This window comes from Diplotaxodon limnothrissa, linkage group LG1 (assembly GCF_057381915.1).
Source record: "Diplotaxodon limnothrissa isolate DT_005_m linkage group LG1, D_limnothrissa_male_GT1.1, whole genome shotgun sequence".
Lineage (NCBI taxonomy): Eukaryota > Metazoa > Chordata > Actinopteri > Cichliformes > Cichlidae > Diplotaxodon > Diplotaxodon limnothrissa.
In genome coordinates, this window is record NC_140596.1 from 28259248 (window position 1) to 28280732 (window position 21485).

Consider the following 21485-nt stretch of genomic DNA (forward strand, 5'->3'; position numbering starts at 1 on the left):
CAGGGAGATCAGAGGCAGTCTGAAGTTACCTGTGAGTACTGTGACAATTAGAAGATGCTTGTGTGAGGCTAATCTATCAGGAAGAAGCCCCCGCAAATTCACGCTACTAAAAAAAAAAAAAAGACATGTGCTAAAGACGATACAATTTGTCTTTTTTTTTTTTTTCCTTCTAAATGACATCAGAAACAGCAGTATGCGACATTACGTGATGGCAGAGCTTCAGTTCATCCTTTGTCATTTTTTTTTTTTTTTTTTAATAAATAGGACAGGGGGAATGAATGAGAGAAAGAGGGGGAGAGAAAGAAAGAAAACCAAAGGGGAGAAGAGACGGTGAGAAGGGGGGGGAAGAGAGAGAAAAAAAAAAAGAACTCCTGGGTCACCTGTATGGAGAAAAAAAAACAAACAAACAAAAAAAAACAAACAGAGGAGACAGCAAACAACAAAGAGCAACATAATAATAGAGAAAACAAAGCACCATCACAATAAACTAGCTAGTCATAGATATCAATATTTACTAAATAATAAACGATATTGTGCAGCACGCAAGATAGACAGCGCACAGTGTGCTTTGAGGCAGCAGCCAAGAAAGCTTTAGTCCGCGTCTGTGAATACCCATGTGTGCATACCTGTGTGGATCAGCATGCTTGCATTCCAAAGGTTTCTCCATGTAATGGTCTGCTAGGGAGTGTGGGGGGGCCACAGCCCCGTCCTCCAGGGTGTGAAGCGGGTATGGAGGAGATCAAAACTCCAGACATCCAGAGGCCCCCAGAACACAAGAGACCATGGAAGACCAACAGAGGGGCAGCCGCGCCACTGTTCCAGTAAGAGCCGAGGAGAGTCCCAGATGAGGGCTCGCCCAGCAGCCGCGGAGCAGAAGTCAGGGGGAGTTGCAGTGACGCGCCCGTGAGCTCCGCCGGCCCCCAGCTGTGCCTGAGTGACCGAGCCCCAGGCCGAGAGGCCGGGGGCACCCCACCTCCAAAGGGGCCCGAGCGAGCCCCAGGCCCCAGGCCCCGACAAGCGGCCGCCAAGGAGTGAGCCGGTGTGTACCCGGACGCCCACCCCCAGACACAAAGAACCACCAACACACCGACACCTGAGGGAGTCCGCCACCGGCAGGGGAAGTGGTGGTGGGTGGAGATAGGCCTCCAAACCTTGGAGGGCCTGAGGTGTCCCCAGAGAGGTGGCGTCTGATACCCAACCTGACATATAGACACAGACATACAGGCACACACAGACACAAACATCCATTCCCACCCTCATGCTCTCATATGCACTTACTCCACACTCAACCAACGTGGAGACAGACATAAAGAGACGCTGTACACACAATCACACTCCCCAAGCGTACTCTACAAACCGGGTCTAGGTACCCTTGCCCCTGGAGGGGGGAATTGCACCCAGACCCAGGTGGTGTTACCCTTTTCCCTGCGGTGGGGAGAGGCAGACCACCCCAACTCCGCAGCAGCAGGGAGGCCCCACACCCCAGACCGCAGTCGGACGGCCAACTCCTCCTACTAGCCCTCCCGCTCCAGCAGGCCGCAGAGAATGGGGGTGGGAGAAGACTCCAAACCTCCCTCCACCCGCTCATTGTAGTGTTGATGCATGTGTGTTCTAAGGTGCAATTAAAACCCAGGAGGGCATGGAGCTACCTGCCAAGGAGCAGCAGGTAAGCGCATAGTCCCTCCTGCTAGCCCTCAATGACTAAGTGTATTTAAAATTGAGAGGTGGGCAACGACGTCAGGGGTGAGGTATACACCCTGATGGTAATTTGGACTCCGTGATTGTGCCCACCCCCAAGATCCTATATGTATGTGTAATGAGAGTGTGAATAATGTGAATGTCTAAGTTGTGGGATAAAATTGAGGCAGAGGCAGCCAGAAGGGGACAGGGGGGGGTAGCCTCCTCTGCACCCTGGTGACATACCCCCACTCCAAGGCCCTGCATGTGTGGGTGGTTGTGGAGGAGCGGGAAGAGGGAGGCAGCTGGAGATGGGGAGGGAAGGAAGGGAGGGGCAGGTAACCCCTCCCTGGGGCCAGCTCCCCCGCTGACCCCAGTAGGCACTCCCACCCTTCGCGACCCGCCAGGGAAGGGGGGCCCAGGCCCATCAGACCGGGGCCCAGTGCAGTAGCGCCCTCCGGCTCCACAGAGCCCTGGACAGTCCACCCAACCCCACCACAGAGAAAACTGCACCCACCCCACCATCCACACATCTTCCAGACTACATAAGACGGTAAACGCCCAGGCTGAGATCTTCCTCCACCTCTCCTGTATCTCCCCCTCCTGCAGAGAGTTCCTGAAGAGAAGAAAGCTCCTGCAAGATGTGACCATCCCCCCCACCAGTTGAAGAGCCCCCCAGGCGGACGATACAATTTGTCAAAGAACATATCGACTGGCCTAAAGAGAAATGGAGAAACATTTTGTGGACTGATGAAAGTAAGATTGTTCTTTTTGGGTCCAAGGACCGCAGACAGTTTGTTAGATGACCTCCAAACACTGAATTCAAGCCACAGTACACTCTCAAGACGGTGAAGCATGGTAGTTCAAGCATCATGATATGGGGATGTTTCTCTTATTATGGTGTCGGAACTATTTATCGCACACCAGGGATCATGGATCAATTTGCTTATATCAAAATAATTGATAAGGTCATGCTGCCAACAAAATGAAGCTTATGGAGTGGCCAGCCCAATCCCCACACCTTAATCTAATAGAAAACTTGTTGGGTGACATCAAAAATGCTGTTTCTGAGGCAAAACCAAGAAATTCAGAGGAATTGTGAAAGGTTGTCAAATCATCCTGGCTGGCATACGTGTTTATGATGATTTTGAGCTTTACTCACATTTTAAAACACACTGCTATTATTTTGAACATAACTGTATAATCAAACTAAAAACTTGAGGCACAAATAAGGAAAAAAAAGAACCAATACCAGATATCAGAAGATAACACAATAAACAAACCCATCAGCATAAGGAAATACAAAATAACACTATTAACAGAAAAGTACAATATTATACAGAACATGACAAAAAATATATATAAATAAATATATCAGTAGCAATAAAAGTGTCTGTATATAATGATACATTTGTGTGATAGTTATAAATAAATGTTTCCTCTAATAGTTAAAATGTTATGCTTTTATCCAGACTAAATTAAGATCTTCTGGATTAGTGAGATGCTGCTTCCTCTCCAGCTTGCAGTCTAAGGAGCTTGGAAAGAAAAGCGTCTGGACTTCTTAAAGTTGCTTGAAGACTTTTCACCTCTCAACCGAAAAGCTTCTTCAGTTCTAGGGTCAAATGATGGAGAGTCCCAGATTTAAGCTCTATGGGAGTAACCCACCAAGAGGGACATGGGCCCCCTATTGATCCTCTACCTAATCACATGAGCCAAGGTGTGAAAACGGGTGTGGGTAGCAATCATGCATGGTTTCGGGTGTACTCATAGTGAAACCTAGCCCTAACCCTATCATGCGATTTCCTGAGGTCAAAAGGCCCAGGATGTGAGTGGTCGTTAAGGCGTCTGGGAAGGGATCTCAAAACTGGGTTATAGATGGCAGACAGTTGGTGTTGTAAGCCACCGCCTCTGTTCATAGATTGTCATTGACAGTGGACATAGACGGCTTCCTTCACTCCTCTTTCAAACCATCTGTGCTCTCTGTCCTAAATGTGAACATTGGTGTCCTCGAAGGAGTGTCTTTGTCCTAGATGCAGATGGACTGCTGAGTCTTGTCCTGTGGAGGTGGCTCTTCTATGTTGTGCCATGCGTTTATGAAGTGGGTGTTTGGTCTCTCCAATGTAGGGGTCTTTGCATAAATAATTGCTGTTAGTACCATCACCATCAGCACAAAGCCCACAATCCATAAAGCCACAAAGTAAGAGGAAGGAGCAGCTGTAGGGAGTGATGGGGATTTTCTAAATTAGCTCATCTAATAAATAAACACATTAAAGAGTATTATTAAGTACTCAAAATGTTCAGCTGGCCATACCTTTTTGTTTTAGAGTGATAGTGACAAAGCTTGTTTGGTAGGCAGATTGCAGTTTACAGGTATAATTTTTTGACAGATCGTCCTCTGACACTTTTCTGAAGATTAGAGATGTTCTCATTCTGATTTCCTCTGTGCTGATGACCCTGAGAAGAGAAGGAAATGACTGAGGCAGATCTAAAAACAGAATTCATATCTGAGCTGATGTGACTACATATAACATCAGTGTGACCCACAGAGGACCTGTGTGTGAAATATTTACCGTGTATCATTATAGAAAACTGGTAGACTAGTGTCTGTATCCACAAATGAACTTCCACTTAACCAAAACAAGTCATCCATTTTTGACATCATAACTGCTTTACAATCAATCACCACTGTTGAACCTAGAAAAAGCAGAGTTAACACAGGTTGTTATAAACGATTAACATTTAAGCTTTAGCCAAGAGTGTGAAGGTGTATGAATATAGACAATAACTCACCTAAATCTACCTCAAATACCTGCTTGTTCTCTGGTGAAATTATCACTGCTTTCTTAGTTATTTCTGTGGAAATAAAAAAAACCTTTTGAAAAGCACATATTAAAATCATTCAAAATAAATATCTGCAAAATGTGTTTTTCTTACTGCTTGGTTGGACATCAAGTTTCACCGTAGAGGTCATGTTATATATTTGACCATCATACAGGTAAGACCGGGTGCAGGTATAGTTGCCACTGTCCTCTTTTTTCACACTTGGGAAGTAACCGTCTTTTGGTGATGACCCGCCCTCCTACAACATATAAGCTCGATTTTTAAGTAGTCAGCTGTCAAATTTGGAAAAACATTAAAACCCTGTAACAGTACTTTACAGTTTGATCTCATTCACATAATCTGCTCTGTTTACCTTGTGCCATGTGATGCCGCTTCTGGTGATATTCAGGTTGTTAAAGGGAAAAAAAATTTCAGGGCAATACAACTTGCAGTACTCCTCTGTGTAACATTCTTTAGAGATCTGGTTCATTTGTTCAGAGTCTCTGGACTGAGCTGTGTTTACTTTGAGGCTTATCCAGGACTGTCTGCTGGAATTCCTACCAAGGAAAGAAAACAGTAACATGAAGTTTTAACTTTCATTCTGAGCAACAAGCAAAATGAAACAAAAAAATGGGAAAGTAAGAGAAGACTTAAAGGATTAGTTTTAAAATGGTGTTCATCTACTTAGCGGGCTATTTGTCCATCAGGATTTATTATTAGCTGAGAAAGTTTTGTGCTGCAAACAGTGAAATTAAACTAACATATCTGGCATTCTGTATAAAAATCCCTCTCAGCTTCGCCTTCAGTAATCCATTCCTTTAACGCTGGATTACTGAGAGGCTCTTCTCTGACCCACAGAAGATGAAACCTAATAACCTGTGATACACTCATGCTTCTTGTGTGCCTTTGTCTGATTTTATTTTACCTGATTTATTTATTTTACTCACAACAGAACTCAGAAAACAAATGTTTTGACTGAGACGTACCATTTCAGGAAAACACTCATTTTGAATTTGATGACATGTCTCAACAAAATTCAACAAAACACTTTTCAACCAATAAAAGGTTGAGAAGGAAGTGTTTGTGTTACACATGAAAATCATGATTTTAACTTTAGGCCTGCAGGCAGCACTGGTTTAAATTTAATTTATCATGAAAATCACAGCATGGGCTCAGGGACACTTGTGCCATCCACTAATGTAGGCTAATGCACCACCATGCAAAGAACAACGTAATCATCTTCTATGATTCACTGAGGCAAAGCGAAAAACTGTCCTGAGGTCAGGCGAAACAAAACTTGAAAGATTATTTGGCAACGTGTTACACAGCTTGTAATAATGGATGCTGAAAGGTATATACATGTTTTAAAGCCACATATACTCTATGACTATGTCTTTCGGAGAAGGCCTTGCATATTTCAGCAAGACAATGCTAAACTGCATACTGCTGTCATTACAACAGCATGGCTTTGAAGTAGAAGAGTCTGGGTGCTGAATTGGCCTGCCTGGTGTTTAGACCTTTCACCAATCAAAACACTGGACAAAAAAAATAGGGCAATGAAGAGTGACTGTTGAGAATGGGACAACATTCCTTTCCCAAATATCCAGCAGCTGCTCTACCCAGTTCCCCGATGTTCACAGACTGTTGTTCAAAGAAGAGGTGATGCTACACAGTGTTAAACATGGCCCTGTCCCACCTTTTAAAGCACTGTAAAGCACTTTGAATCACCTTGTTGTTGAATTGTGCTATACAAATAAACTTGCCTTGCCTTGCCTTTTGAGACATGCGGCTGCGGTCAAATTCAAAATTATTAATTGAAAATTATTAAGAATGATTACAATGATTGTTTTCTTAAAATTTAGTTAAAATGGTACATTAGTTGTTAAACCATCTAAGTTTATAAAAAAATGAATGTTTTCTATGTTCTAGTTTGAATAAAATATGGCTTTGTTCCAGTTTTTCTGTACCTTAACAACAACCCGCCGTCCTCAGTTGTGTTTCAGGATTTGCTAACTTCAGATGGCGGGTTGTTATTTGCAAACACAGGATCCTCACATATATGTTACCAGCATTTAGGGAAACTGTCATACCATAATGCCAACAAGCAACCTGGTTTAGTACAAATATAAAAAGTGCTTTTCTGTTGCCGTGATGTTCAATAACAACCTTAAAATGTTATAATAAAATATAATACAAGTTAAACTTGCTCTGCTATCCTGTCGTATAGGAAATAGTACTTTATGTCAGTGTGTGGGCACGACTTTTGTTTGATGTCAGTCTTAGACAAGGAAACCATTCATTTTACCGAAAAGAGCAGGAGTAATTCCCCTGATGGTTTACTGAAGCTCTGAGAATAACAAGGATTCTTCCATGAACCAGCACACCCATCTGCCTCTGCTCAGCTGACGTTGACATGTTGAAGAGTTTCATTTCATCCATGGTGTGACTGGTCCAGAACACCTCAGCATCTCCATCACGGTACTCTCTGTAAGAAGGGCACTGCAGTACCGCCATCTCACCTGCCTCGACATTTACTTCCTGGAAACTCAGTGGGCACACACCTGTCAATGACATTCATAATGACATGTGAAAAAAAGCATTGCTTTAGTCTAAAATGATCATATTTGTCTGGTTAATGAAACTCGGGCTTCACAGTGCAGTCACTAGCAGTATTCTACTTTTACCCTGAACTAATGTCACCGATATCTTTAAATGCCACAGCATTACCACAAAGGGAGGGCAGTACAGCCCTGGTGCCCCTTAGCAGGCTTCCAGAAACTGGGTAATAAGAAAATGGGGGGGGGGGGGGGGGGGGGGGGGGTTGGTGCAGGGGCTATAATAACTTGTTGCAGACAGAGGAATTAATGAGGGGCTCCCTAAAGAATCAGAATTAGAGAAATAAGTATGACGTTTAATGTAAAAATGTTGTAGATTCCCCTAATAATGTAAAAGATAATGTAAAGGGTTATTGTGTGTTGTCGTATTTTGAAGGTTCTGCTCTGTGAATTCTCTCCACGCTTCTTCCAGTTGGCGCCTGCTCTTGCTACCTAAAAGGAATTTGATGAATACTGCGCTCCTTCAGGCAATGGCTGCCATTCTGGGGTTTTAAAAGGCTTATGAGGCGCATAACTGTCATAATCTGTGTGCAGGCAGACAGGAAAGGACCGAAATGCAGACTCAGACACGGAAATGAAACAAACTCAAAAGGGCAGCTTTATTGCTGGACACCAGAAAGAACTAAACTGGAATACAAAACAAAACAAATGTACACATGTACACTGATGGACACATTTGCAGGACCATGAATGCTTTAGGCAGCTGTAGACTTACACTGTAAAAAAAAAAAAATTCCGTAGAAAAACGGAAAATGTCCTGGTAAATTTTTGCCAGTACATCGGCATCACGGGCATCGGCAAAATAAAATAAAAAATTGCTCGTACTCATGCTGCCCCGACATCAGCCAGCGCATATTGGGAATGGTACAGGCACCGATCGGTTTTCTATCACCCATTTCCTGGGAGTAAGGGCGCCCTCCGTATGCGAGGTGCACCTGCTGCTTGTGGCACAGGGAGGAGAGGGCGGGGCGGCGGGGGATTCACTGGTGGCTGGAGCGGCATCTAATAACCAACTCGCAAAATAAAACAAAACAACAAACACGAAAACACCAGACATTATAATACAGACTTATAATCTGCACCAATGCTTTATCGAAATTCTATACGCGAAAAGTGTGCGCCTGCTCGCTGCTGAAGTCAAAGTAAACTTTATTGTCATCTCTCTATATACATTCCAGTATATAGAGAGACGAGACGACGAGGCTCCTTTTACAGCAGTGCAAGTAAACAAACAATATATATAAGAGTAAGAAAATAAATATACACTTTAGGACTAGGGGTAAAGGGATCAATAACAACCAAACAACCAAACAGACCTGACCCAGCAACACTGCTGCTGGGTCAGGTCGTGATGTCACTGATAACATTGTTAAACACGGTGTTAGGAAGCAGAATTAATAAATAACAGACTGAACTTACTGGAAGTCAGATACGCATTTGAATAATAATGAAACCATAACACAAAGAGCAGTGCTTGGATAAAGTGGGGGCACTGCAGGGGCAATGTTTTGTAAGGGGAGGGTAAAGGGACTAAAATAATTTAATCACACATAATGAAAGAAATGAGAGGAACAAAGTAAAAACGAAACTGAGGATGAAAATGCCTTACATTGCCTGTATTTAGCTTTCTTTAAACTGCCTTAAAATAAAATCTCTGCACACCTGAAGAAACAACAGGTGCCTATGAGGGAAAAACACAACTTCCCCGAACTGTCTTGCTTGTCACCATTTTATTGAATCACATTTCATTCCAACAGACTTTCATCAGTTTTGTAAACTGTTTTGTTTGTAATTGATAAAAGTCAGTTGGAAGGAGATGTTCTGATTGAATTAATTTTTTTTATAGATGTTAGCTTTGGAATGTCAGTCACTTATCTTCCACCAGTATTGCTTAAAAATAACTTTTTAATGTAATAATCTCATCACTTGTCAGCATCACATTTATATTACTCACAAGGCTCTAAGGAACCAGGCGAATGAGTATTGACACAAGCTCATGTGCCTAATATTGTGCGTGTATTTTTAGCAGCTTGGTATACTTTAACAACACTGCAAATTCATTTTTTGAATAAACATATTTTGGTCTTTTTGGGGTTTTTTTTTTGTTTTTATTGTTCACGCTCAAAACACCGTTAACCACTCAGTTTAAACTCGACATTTCCAACAGTGTTTAATAATAAGTTTCACTGTAAATGTAAAAGAGCAATGTTTTTTTAGATTATGAACTGTAGATTTATGTTCTAAATAAAATAAAAATCACCCATAAAACATGAAGAGGTCTTACCTGGTGTCGATGTAAGGAAGACGAGAAAAAGAAGGAGAAGGCTTATTTTTCCGTTCATATCGTCTCACGTCAAAACTCAACACGAATCTTCTTAGGAGCTAAAGTGAAGAGAACTGAACTGGAATGTCTGACTGTTCGCTTATAATTTCAAATAAAGTTCGAAAAAAAAAGCTTACCAACGTGTACGTAATAAGCTAATACTCCTGGGTGCTACACACTACAGTGTACGCTGTACACCTACTTACTGGTTTTGTCGCATCAGTCTGTGTCTCTGAGTTAACTTGTGTTTCTCCTACAGCTCCGGACCGCTAAAAATGCGCGTGCTCTTTGTGAGCTCGTTCCCGGCTCGTAACCAGCGCGTTCTGCCGTCGAGGGCGATCATTGGTTAAATGTGATCATGTGACTGATGCAAGCCAGATCCTTTTATTTAACAAAACTGTGATTAATAGTTAAATATTATTGTTGAGGGGCACAGACAGGACTCCGCACGCACACACACATTAAAAAATAATAATAATAATTTGTTTTTTAAAAAGTTGCCTCAACAAGAGGGCACTTTGGGAACCCATCAGGAAAGGGGCGGGTGCTCAAGCCCCTCTAGCCCCCCCCCCCCCCCCCCTCCCCCCTCTGCACGTGCCTGTTTCCAGGTGCTGTACACAGTCAGTTCAGCATAACAGGAGTGTTCCAGTTATCTGGGGGGCAAATGAAGTTCAAAACTGCCAAGCTTTCTTTGGATTAACTTGCTAAACAAAACCTAAAATCCCAGTTCGTAGGCGTCTTATCAAGCTTATCCTTTAAGCTTGGCTCCCTGCTTTAGAGTGTGTAGGTGGCCTTAAGTTAAGTAAATATTTGCGGATCACGAAATTCATGAAAAGTGAAACATGAACATGAAACGATCCGTGTGAGTTTCCGTCAAAGGCTGATGATGATAAAATGGTGATTAATCCCCCCTCCACACATACACACACAATCCCATAATAATAATAATAATAATAATAATAATAATAATAATAATAATGATGATGATGATGATGATGATGATGATAATAATATGCAACAGTCCTGCAAAAAATTGGAATAAATCGCACTGAACAGTAAGATGGTATTTATTGGTAATTATTTTTTTCTCAGTGGGTAAACTGAAAAATAAAACAACAAAAAAATGACATAAAATATTCCTTATCAGATTATAACAATTAATAACAACATTTACCTTAATTATACTATATCAAATATTTTCGAACCCAAAATTACTCACTATTGCCAAAACAAAAATAAAAAATAAAAAAATAAAAAGGGCAATTTACCAAGTCTTGAAAAATAAAACTGAACAAAATTGTACACGCACTGTACACTAGTGCGTGTACAGTTTCTTGTGAATTTTAAATACCATGTCCAGACATGGTTCTTTATTATTAGTGTTGTAAAGACTCACCTTTCAGCACAATCACTTCACCAGATGCATCTTGCTTCCATTAACTGAAGATTTAAGATGTTCTGGTCGTGAACGGCAACCCCCTGCCTACCTACAACAGTATGAAGTTCAGTATCCTGGAGCTAGAAGTGCTAGATGTGAGACAGGGTGTCAAACTGAACGCCAGCATATTGACACAGACACACATGGCCTGCAGGATCCTGACGGACAGGCAGATATCCAGACAGAGACTGTTACGGATTCAAATATTGGGGATGGATACAAGAGGAAAAACCAAAATAACAACACTGGTCCGGCAGGGTTGAGTCAAACGATGATTTTAATGATCACACGCGTGGGAGATGGACACCGTACGCAGACAGCATCAGATCTCAAAATGGTGGAGCATTGATCAAACTCTTATAGCCTCTAGTGGCCCCCACTTAGTCATAAAAGCCTAAACATTCACATTCTTTCTCTCACACAGCGCCCAAGCTACGACCTTGGCTCCCTGTTTATCTGCTCCTGCTGAGATAGGGCAGAAAACCTCTCCAGTATGTTCTGTTCTCTTCCAATCAGACAAATAAGGCGATGACTTTCTGCGAACAGCATTTCTTATAACTCAGCAGTATAATGCGTCATAAAACAATATCATTCATTCACAATAAATCAGCAGTCTAATGTAATGCAAATCCGTTTAACAAATGTAATAGTTATCACCTTCTTCTATGTCATGATCCTGGGTCCTTTTGACCCAGCGTTTTGTGTTTTCTCTTCTTGTGATTTTGGTTCTGTTCTTCCTCTGTTTAGTGTTTATTCTGTTCTGCCCGTGTGTTCCTGTATCTAGTCCGCGTTTCTTAGTTGTGTCCTTTCATGTGTAAGTTCCTGTTTTATTGTGAAGGTCTGCGTCTTATGTGAGTGTTTTCAGTTGCCTCCCTAGTCTCGTCACGTTAATCACTCCCAGCTGTGTTCCCCACCTGTGTATAATCTCCCTGTGTTCTCTGAGTGTATTTAAGTTGTGTCTTCTGTCATAGTAGTGGCTGGTTCGTCTGTGTTGTTTCCTCTCGTCTCCCCGTATGTATTTCCTCGGACCTCCCTGTATCTTCGTTTCTGGTTTGTGTTGTTAGTTTCCCCAGTTTAGGTTTCCGGTTTCATGTTCACCCACCATTGCTGTTTGTACCCACTCCTGTAAATAAATACTCACCTGCACCAGAGCTGCCGCCTTTTGGGTCCTTTCTCCAACTCCACACGGCTTGCCCCGGCAAACCGTGACATTCTAATTCAGGAGAATAATGCAAACTAAAACTACATAATAATTCACAATCTTTAATTAGGGGTCTAACATGGCATAAAATAATATTATAATCCCACAAGACACACCCTGCTCCTTTACCCACCAATCAAGATGAGGTGATGAGGAACTCCTGATTACGATGAGGAAGATTAGGCAATTCATGATTCATTTGCAGTTCCCAGTGATTGATTCAGCAACCTGTAAATCACCCTCTCAGCTCCCACAGATCAGTCGTCATTCTGGTACAGTTCCTGCTGCCAGCCCTCCTTCATAGAATTCATCAATATTAGATGCTGCAGTTCCTTCAAGTGGTTTGCCTAGACCAGTTTTTCCTACACAAGATGACACTCCCTTTAACTTCCCAGCCACACCGCTGCAGGATCCTTACCAGATCCCCTGTGTTCAACCTGCTGTTCCATTAGATGAACCTTTCATTTGCATTCCAGAATAAAAGCAGCACCCGCCTTTAAAGCAGCAACCAGCTACATCTATGGTTTGCATGCACAGAAACCTTCAGTACCCATTACTGCTAGTTCTAGTCACCCTGTTACTACCAGAACACATGTATATAAGCTTGAGGGTCCTTCTTTCCCAGACCTTACCAGAGAAGATGAAATGCAATACAGTATGTTACGGATGGCTCTTACCAACCTTCTTGACCCTCACGAGACAGAGCACTTCAAATATCATGTCCTTCTCGATCATCTGAAAGTACACCAAGCTAAACGATTAGCTCTTGCCTTTTCCTATGCTCCTGACCCATATACTCAAGCCATCAAAGCCCTCGATGAGCATTACGGGCAACCCAGACAATTAGCATTGAAAGAACTACGGAATACACTAGAGCTTCCTCCTATCAGAGCAGGCGATGGTCGGACTCTGGATAACTTCGCTCTTCGTGTACAAGCTCTAGTTGGTTTGCTTAGCACCATGGGTGATCAAGGACAGAACTACATTGTGGGTCCCATGTTGATCGCCTGCTTGAAAAGCTGCCTGCAGAGCATTCTAGTCGCTTTAAACGGCATGTTTATAGGAAACAAGGAGAAATGACATATACCTTACCTTTGTTCTCATCCTGGTTGCAAATGGAGTGCAGGTGTCAACCAAGAAAGGACCGTGCTGTTTCATCCTTCAACCAGCCATGTGCCCGTAAGTATTCATCTCCACTCACAACAATTCTACATCAAATACATCTGATGATCCGGTACAGCCAGCACAGCCCATCATAACGACTAAGGCAACATGCGCATATTGCTGCTCACCTGAACACCACATCAGCAAGTATCCTGAGTTTATTCACAAAACAAAGGACGAGAGAATAAACTGGATAAAGAGGAACAAATGGTGTTGGGGTTGTGCTAGGACTCATCAGGCTGCAAAGTGTGATCTGAGAAAAGACTTTGCCACCTGCATGGGACGACATCTACAGAGCCTGTGTGACGTAAATCAGAGACCTAGAACTGAAGTTAATCCTGTAGTGAGGACATTGTCAATGTACCATGCTTCTGACATCAGCTGCGCAGCATCTCCACCTAACTGGGAAAGCTGAAAACATATCACTCAGAACTGTCTGTCAAGAAGTTGAAAGCATTCAAGGTTCTTTAAGTTTCAAGATCTCGCCCATTTCACACCCAGAGAAAACTTTCACAATTAATAATGCCTTCGCTACAAGTCAGTTAGCACTTTCAGAACACACCTACCCTATATTCTCGCTCCAAAGGAAATACAAGCAGTCCAAGGTATCCCATTACCATCTGTTAATAAAGTAGCTCCACTACTGCTTATAGGCTCTGATCATACTCACCTTATCATTTCTACTACTCCAGTGAGACATGGTCCATATGGATCTCCTGCAGCGGTCAAAACCCACTCAGGATGGACACTCCAAGGTCTGATCACAGACTTCCATCCCCAGAGTAGTTACGCGCATGTCCAGTGTGTGTTCACATCTTTCAGTTTCAGTTCAGGTTCAGGAAAACCGCTCCAGCACATCCTCATGTCCGCTGATGGCTCTAGTGAGTTTGTTCAGCCACCTCCTACTTTACCATCACCAGTTCCACCGCCTGTGGCTGCCATGCCACCAGACGTCAGGGCACCACCTGGTCCTGCCTCACCTGGTCCTGTCTCTGCCAAACCCAGTGCCTGCATGTACTAACCATATGGTAAATGGCCTGCATTTATATAGCGCCTTTCTAGTCCCTAAGGACCCCAAAGCGCTTCACACTACATTCAGTCATTCACCCATTCACACACACATTCACACACTGGCGATGGCAAGCTACATTGTAGCCACAGCTGCCCTGGGGCGCACTGACAGAGGCGAGGCTGCCGGACACTGGCACCACCGGGCCCTCTGACCACCACCAGAATATCAGAATATCACTTGTGCTTATTTAAAAAAGTCCTTCTATGCAAAACTGAGTTATAGTCGTCACTTTGTAAGAGACGGTCTGACCTGACCACTATTCAACATGAAAAAAAACATAGCATCCAGTTTTAAATGGGGAGATGACGCATGGGGATTTCAGTCTTGTTTTCTGCAGAAGTACTACTTGCGTGTGGGGAAAAAATGACTTGTGATTCCATGTGTTACACACATTCATTATTCACTAGTCAACACTGAAATTAATCTGGATTAGCCATCAAAAACATTATTCAAATACAGCTTGTGGTTCATTTTGAATAGCATGTCCAGACATGGTTCTTTATTATTAGCCTATTATAAGCTGAAATTTTAAAGTTAGTAGATTATTAAGATAGTTTACTAGCTTAGTTCAAATAAATACCTGACTCTGTAGTGGCTGCACCACCTGACTATTGCCTGCTTTTTAAACTGTGTTCAACAGCTTTATCTTCTGCACATTCATGAAGCTCGACCTGATGCTCAAGTTTCGGACATTTGGAAACCTGACTCGAGCATCCTTGCAGGGGTGCTTTGCTGGAGGCCAGGACATGCTTGTCTTGATCTGTTGGAGTTGCAGTCAGGCAGGAACAATTTGGCAAACTTCACCTTCTGAGTGTCTTTCCCAGAAATGACTGACTCATCTGGCAGTAGTTTATGTTAATACTACAAAGTGACCAATTCATCTTAACCTAATGTTTGTGCTTGTATTTAGAAATGGACTACATTTGGGCAAAAGTATCCTCCTACATTCAACACCAGATGACTTTAAGGAAGTTAAATCCATCTGTCTCTCTGTGTGTCTGTCTGTTTGTTCAGTTGATTGATCTGTTGTAAAAGGGGTCCAGCTGGTAGAACTGTGGACCTTTAGCATCTCTCAGTAGAACTTGGATTTGGGAAACAAATTCAAAGTGATCCAATGTGATCCCAACGTCCTTCTGGCTGGGAAACTGCTCCAGTCTTGGGGTTTAAAAGAGACCACACCTCTGGCTGCAGGTAAGCCCAACGAGAAAAAACTTTGCAGTTAAATTTTAAAGAAGTGGTTACATCTCTTAAATCATCATTTACTGACTTTGGGTTGCCAGATTGTGGATTATCTTATTGAACAGGGCTGCAGTGCATCTGGACTAAAAAATAATGTGCAAACTTGGCACATAACCTGTTATTATGATACCATCATCGATCAGTGTATAGACAGAGTGAACTTGCACTTTATATGGGTGCATAGACTGGCATAATCCATTATTTAGATATATATTCATATATTTTACATAACTCAAACTTGAACCTCTCTTTATACTGTTGATCATGTATCTTGCATTGTTATCACAGCACACTGTAAGTGTTCTTTTATTTCTTTTTTTCACAAATATGTACTATGCTTGGTTTGTATTTGAAGCTATTAGCAGTGCTCCAGTGAGCTTTGCTTAGGACAGTGATTTAAAACAGACAAAGGAGGATTACGCATCCGCAGCTTTTAATGTGACAGATTAATATAATATGTTTCCTCTGCTCTTTCTGCTAATCCCTCCTATATCTTTTGGTGCTCATAACGGCTATCCTTTTTGAGATATTAAGCTTTTTATGCCATTTTTTGGCCCATTTTGATGTATGAACCACATTACAAATGTGATCACTCAGTGAGATGAACAATCATTCTCAGAGCGTGAGGCCCAGGTTCGAATCTCGCCCATGACAACATGTTTTCCGCAAATACTTCAAGCTGACGGAACTTCAGGTTGTGCAGCCTGGTCAATATTTCTGCCAATTTATTAAAATTCTGCAATGTTTAATTATTTTAGCAAATTTTCTAATATCCATTTCAGCTTTTTCATCTGTTTTCAGCAGAAAGTTCAGCCTTTTCACCTCTTTCCAGCACAAACTGAACATTTATTCTCTCATCATATCTCTCTTTGGGATGAGAGCTAGTTTGGCTCAGTGAGATGAGCAGCCGCCGTGAGACACGGTGGTGCAGGTTTGAATCCTACCTGTGGCTGTCACACATCTTCTCCATTTGCTCTCACTGTGCTTTATTGACACTGTTCAGTGTACCTTTTCAAATGCAGCAGTTTTCAGCAAACACTACGTTTTTTCAGAAGATATTTCTCCTTCTGCTGTTTTCAGATTCCAATACACGGCATTCACACTGCATTTTCACAGGAAATGCAACTTTTTCTAGTTCTTGTTGCTTCCGTACGTTTTTTGGCCCTTAACTGGCCCCACAGTTTTTATGCGATTTTTGCCATTCAAACTTTAAAAAAATCTGCCCTTTCTGCTTATGCTGGCTATATCTCTTGGTGCTCATAACTTCTATACTTTTTGAGATATTACATTTTTTATGCAATTTCTTTTGCCCATTGAAATGAATTGAGCACATTATCAGTGTGGCCACTGATTTTGCGTGTCAGGGTTAGTTGTGTTTTAACTCAGTGAGATGAGCAGCTGCTCTCATAGAAAGCTGTAGTCTGCGTCTGTGAATACCCGTGTGTACACCTGTGTGCATACCTGTGTGGATCAGCATGCTTGCATTCCAAAGGTTTCTCCATGTAACGATCTGCTAGAGGGTGTGGGGAGCCACAGCCCCGTCCTCCAGGGTATGAAGCAGGTATGGAGGAGATCAAAACTCCAGACATCCAGAGGCCCCCAGAACACAAGAGACCAAGGAAGACCAACAGAGGGGCAGCCGTGCCACTGTCCCAGTAAGAGCTGAGGAGAGTCCCAGATGAGGGCTCACTCAGCAGCCGCGGAGCAGAAGCCAGGGGGAGTTGCAGTGACGCGCCCGTGAGCTCCGCCGGCAGCCAGCTGTGCCTGAGTGACCGAGCCCCAGGCCGAGAGGCCGGGGGCACCCCACCTCCGAAGTGGCCCGAGCGAGCCCCAGGCTCCAGGCCCCGATAAGCGGCCGCCAAGGAGTGAGCCGGTGTGTACCCGGACGCCCACCCCCAGACACAAAGAACCACCAACGCACCGACACCTGAGGGAGTCCGCCACTGGCAGGGGAAGTGGTGGTGGGTGGAGATAGGCCTCCAAACCTTGGAGGGCCTGAGATGTCCCCAGAGAGGTGGCGTCTGATACCCAACCTGACATATAGACACAGACATACAGGCACACACAGACACAAACATCCATTCCCACCCTCATGCTCTCATATGCACTTACTCCACACTCAACCAACGTGGAGACAGACATAAAGAGACGCTGTACACCCGATCACACTCCCCAAGCGTACTCTACAAACCGGGTCTAGGTACCCTTGCCCCTGGAGGGGGTATCTGCACCCAGACCCAGGTGATGTTACCCTTTTCCCTGCGGTGGGGAGAGGCAGACCGCCCCGACTCCGCAGCAGCAGGGAGGCCCCACACTCCAGACCGCAGTCGGACGGCCAACTCCTCCTCCCAGCCCCCCCGCTCCAGCAGGCCGCAGAGAACGGGGGTGAGAGAAGACTCCAGACCTCCCTCCACCCGCTCATTGTAGTGTTGATGCATGTGTGTTCTAAGGTGCAATTAAAACCCAGGAGGGCATGGAGCTACCTGCCAGAGAGCAGCAGGTAAGCGCATAGTCCCTCCTGCTAGCCCTCAATGTCTACGTGTATTCAAAATTGAGAGGTGGGCAACGATGCCAGGGGTGAGGTGTACACCCTGATGGTAATTTGGACTCCGTGTATCGTGCCCACCCCCAAGATCCTATATGTATGTGTAATGAGAGTGTGAGTAATGTGAATGTCTAAGTTGTGGGATAAAATTGAGGCAGAGGCAGCCAGAAGGGGACAGAGGGGGGGGGTAGCCTCCTCTGCACCCTGGTGACCTACCCCTACTCCAAGGCCCTGCATGTGTGGGTGGTTGTGGTGGAGCGGGAGGAGGGAGGCAGCTGGAGATGGGGAGGGAAGGAAGGGAGGGGCAAGTGACCCCTCCCTGGGGCCAGCTCCCCCGCTGACCCCAGTAGGCACTCCCATACTCCGCGACCCACCAGGGAAAGGGGGCCCAGGCCCATCCAGACCGGGGCCCAGCGCAGCAGCGCCCCCCGGCCCCACAGAGCCCGGGACAGTCCACCCAACCCCACCACAGAGAAAACTGCACCCACCCCACCATCCACTCATCTTCCAGACTACATGAGACAATAGACGCCCAGGCTGAGATCTTCCTCCACCTCTCCTGTATCTCCCCCTCCTGCAGAGAGTTCCTGGGGAGAGGAAAGCTCCTGCTAGGTGTGACAATCTCCCCCACCAGTTGAAGAGCCCCCCAGGTGGCTCGACGCACCGGCGGCACCCTGCGCCAGGGATGGGCCCCCATGCACCCACCCGCCCACAACCCCAGCAACACACAAACCAGGACCCAAGGCCCCGAGGCCCGGCCAGGGCCCCAGCCCAGAGACGGAGCGCCCCCAGAACCTCACGCCCATCCCGGACCCACCCAGGGGCAGACAGGCTACCAGGTCAGTAACCCACGTCCGTCAGCACAGACCCTCCCCTAGCCCCGCTGCACGCAGCCACGAGGAAACAGTCACCCGAGAGCCAACAGAGCCCCTAACCGGACGTGACCGCTACCCCGGGTTGAGCTCCCCAAGGAAGATGCCTCCGGGGAACCCCCCGACGCCCTAAGCCTGTCCCTACCCCCACACCAATCACAACAGTGAAGGCGGGACCAAACTATGACCCCCCACCCCCACTAGGTGATGGAGCTGATCAAAGGAGCTCAGAGCAATTGATCTGATGTGGTGGCAGAGGCTGTATCAAGACTAATGTAATCTAATAGATAATTTCTATATTGGTTAGAATTAAGATTGTTTTTATTTTTCCAGTTCATGAGGACAGTTTTCTTGGCTATGCATAGGGCAGTGAAAACCATATGGGCTATATTCTTTTCTGAAGTGACATTATCTAAGCTGCCCAACAAACACACTAAGGGGGAAGTTGGAATGTTACATTTCAGACACTTTGATAAGTCTTCACATATCTCGCGCCAAAACTTCTGCACTGGTGGACAGAACCAAAGAGCGTGAATGTAATTGTCTGGTGTATTGCCTTGACAGTGTGAGCAGTTGTTGGAAGATGTAAAGCCCATCTTGAACATCCGATGACCTGTATAGTGCACTCTATGTAGTATTTTGTATTGTATTAATTGCAGACTGGGATTTTTAATCAATTTAAAGGTTTTTAAGCATACCTGAGACCAGAAGTTTTGGTCTAAACTGACTGATAAATCTGCTTCCCACTTTGCAATAGGAAGGGATATTGATTCATCTAATTTAGAAAGTGTTCTGTATATTTTAGATAATAATTTGGGTGATTTAAGAGTAAGGAAATGTGCCGCACTTGGTGGTGTTTGTAATTCAACTTGACTGAGGTTACATTTCTTTTTTACTAAGGATTTAATTTGTTGATATTCTAAAAATCTTTTCTTGTTGATCCCATATTGTGCAACTAGTCTGTCAAATGGAATAAATTCTGTTCCCTCTAATATATGTTCTAAGTATTTAATTCCTTTACAACTCCATTCTGGGAAATTAATCATATTATTGTTTTGTAATATGTCAGGGTTATTCCAGATAGGTGTACGTTTGCATGGGATTAATGAACACTCCGTTATTTTTAGAAACTCCCACCATGCTGTCAGAGAAAAGCTGATGTTGATACTTTTAAAGCATTCATGTCTTTTGATGTTTGAGCTAATAAATGGTAGGTCTGAAATCTCTAGATCCTTGCATAGTGCCTGTTCAACATCTAGCCAGGGCTCATCTAAGAAGGTATGTTTTGACCATTCTGAGATGAACTGAAGCCTGTTGGCTAAGAAGTATTGGTGAAAATTAGGCAGATCTAATCCTCCTCTATCCTTGGTTCTTTGTAGCGTTTTTAAGCTGATACGCGGGGGTTTATCTTTCCAAAGGAATTTGGAAATATATGAATCCAGAGATCTGAACCAATCTTGTGATGGTTTGTTAGGGATCATCAAAAATAAGTAATTTATTTTTGGCAAGATCATCATTTTTATAGTGGCGACCCTTCCCATGAGTGATATGGGTAAAGATTTCCATCTAGTCAGATCGCCTTCTACTTTCTTTAGAAGTGGGATATGGTTTAATTTAGTTAAGTCTGAAAGCTTAGGAGAAACATTAATACCTAAATATTTAATATTTCCGGATTGCAGTGGGGCAGAGGAAGAATTATGGAAGGAGCAGTTAATGGGGAGAACTGTAGATTTTGGCCAGTTAATTGAATAATCTGAAACTCTTGAAAACCAGTTTATTAGAGTAATTACCTCAGAGAGGTTGGTTTGTATGTTTTGCAGAAAAAGCAACACATCATCCGCATAGAGACTGATTTTATGTTCTATGTTCTTACATTTTATGCCCTTAATTGTTGTAGCCTGTCTAAATGCTGCTGCTAGAGGTTCGATAAAAATTGCAAAAAGTGAAGGGGAGAGTGGGCATCCCTGTCTGGTGCCCCTCAGGAGACAGAAGCTGGAGGATGTCTGGTCATTTGTTCTGATACGAGCTGTTGGGGAATTGTATAATATTCTTATCCAGTTTATGAAAGAGTTTCCAAAACCAAATTTGTGTAAAGTTGCGAATAAAAATTTCCAGTTAACTCTGTCAAATGCTTTTTCTGCATCTAGAGATAATATTATGGTTTCGATGTTTTTATTGTATGAGTAGTCTATTAAATTAAGTAATCTACGAGTGTTTGTTGAGGAGTGCCGACCTTTTATGAAACCAGTTTGGTCAGGATGAATTAAGAGGGGGGTTATTTTCTCCAGTCTCTTTGAGAGAGCTTTGCAGATTATTTTAAGGTCCACATTTAAAAGAGAAATTGGACGATAGCTTGAGGGAAATAAAGGGTCTTTGCCTGGTTTTAGCAGGAGACTAATGTTGGCAGAATTCATATTTGGTGGTAGTCTGCCATTTTCCTCGATTTCCTGCAACATTCCGTGGAATACTGGTGCCAGAATTGTCCAGAATTCTTTGTAGAATTCTGCAGGGAAGCCGTC

At 43.7% G+C, this 21485-nt stretch overlaps 1 protein-coding gene across 1 annotated transcript; it reads right to left on the minus strand.

Annotated features, from left to right (window-relative positions):
* Positions 1-3075: 3075 nt before the first annotated feature.
* On the minus strand, positions 3076-9728 carry LOC146639921 (interleukin-1 receptor type 2-like). Its single transcript, XM_085356534.1, has 8 exons — positions 9397-9728; positions 6803-7058; positions 4871-5054; positions 4612-4756; positions 4468-4530; positions 4248-4371; positions 3989-4131; positions 3076-3891 (listed from the first exon to the last, which is right to left on the minus strand). The coding sequence occupies exons 1-8, from the start codon at positions 9452-9454 to the stop codon at positions 3704-3706; spliced, it is 1161 nt and encodes a 386-aa protein (XP_085212660.1). The 5' UTR covers positions 9455-9728; the 3' UTR covers positions 3076-3703.
* Positions 9729-21485: the final 11757 nt, after the last annotated feature.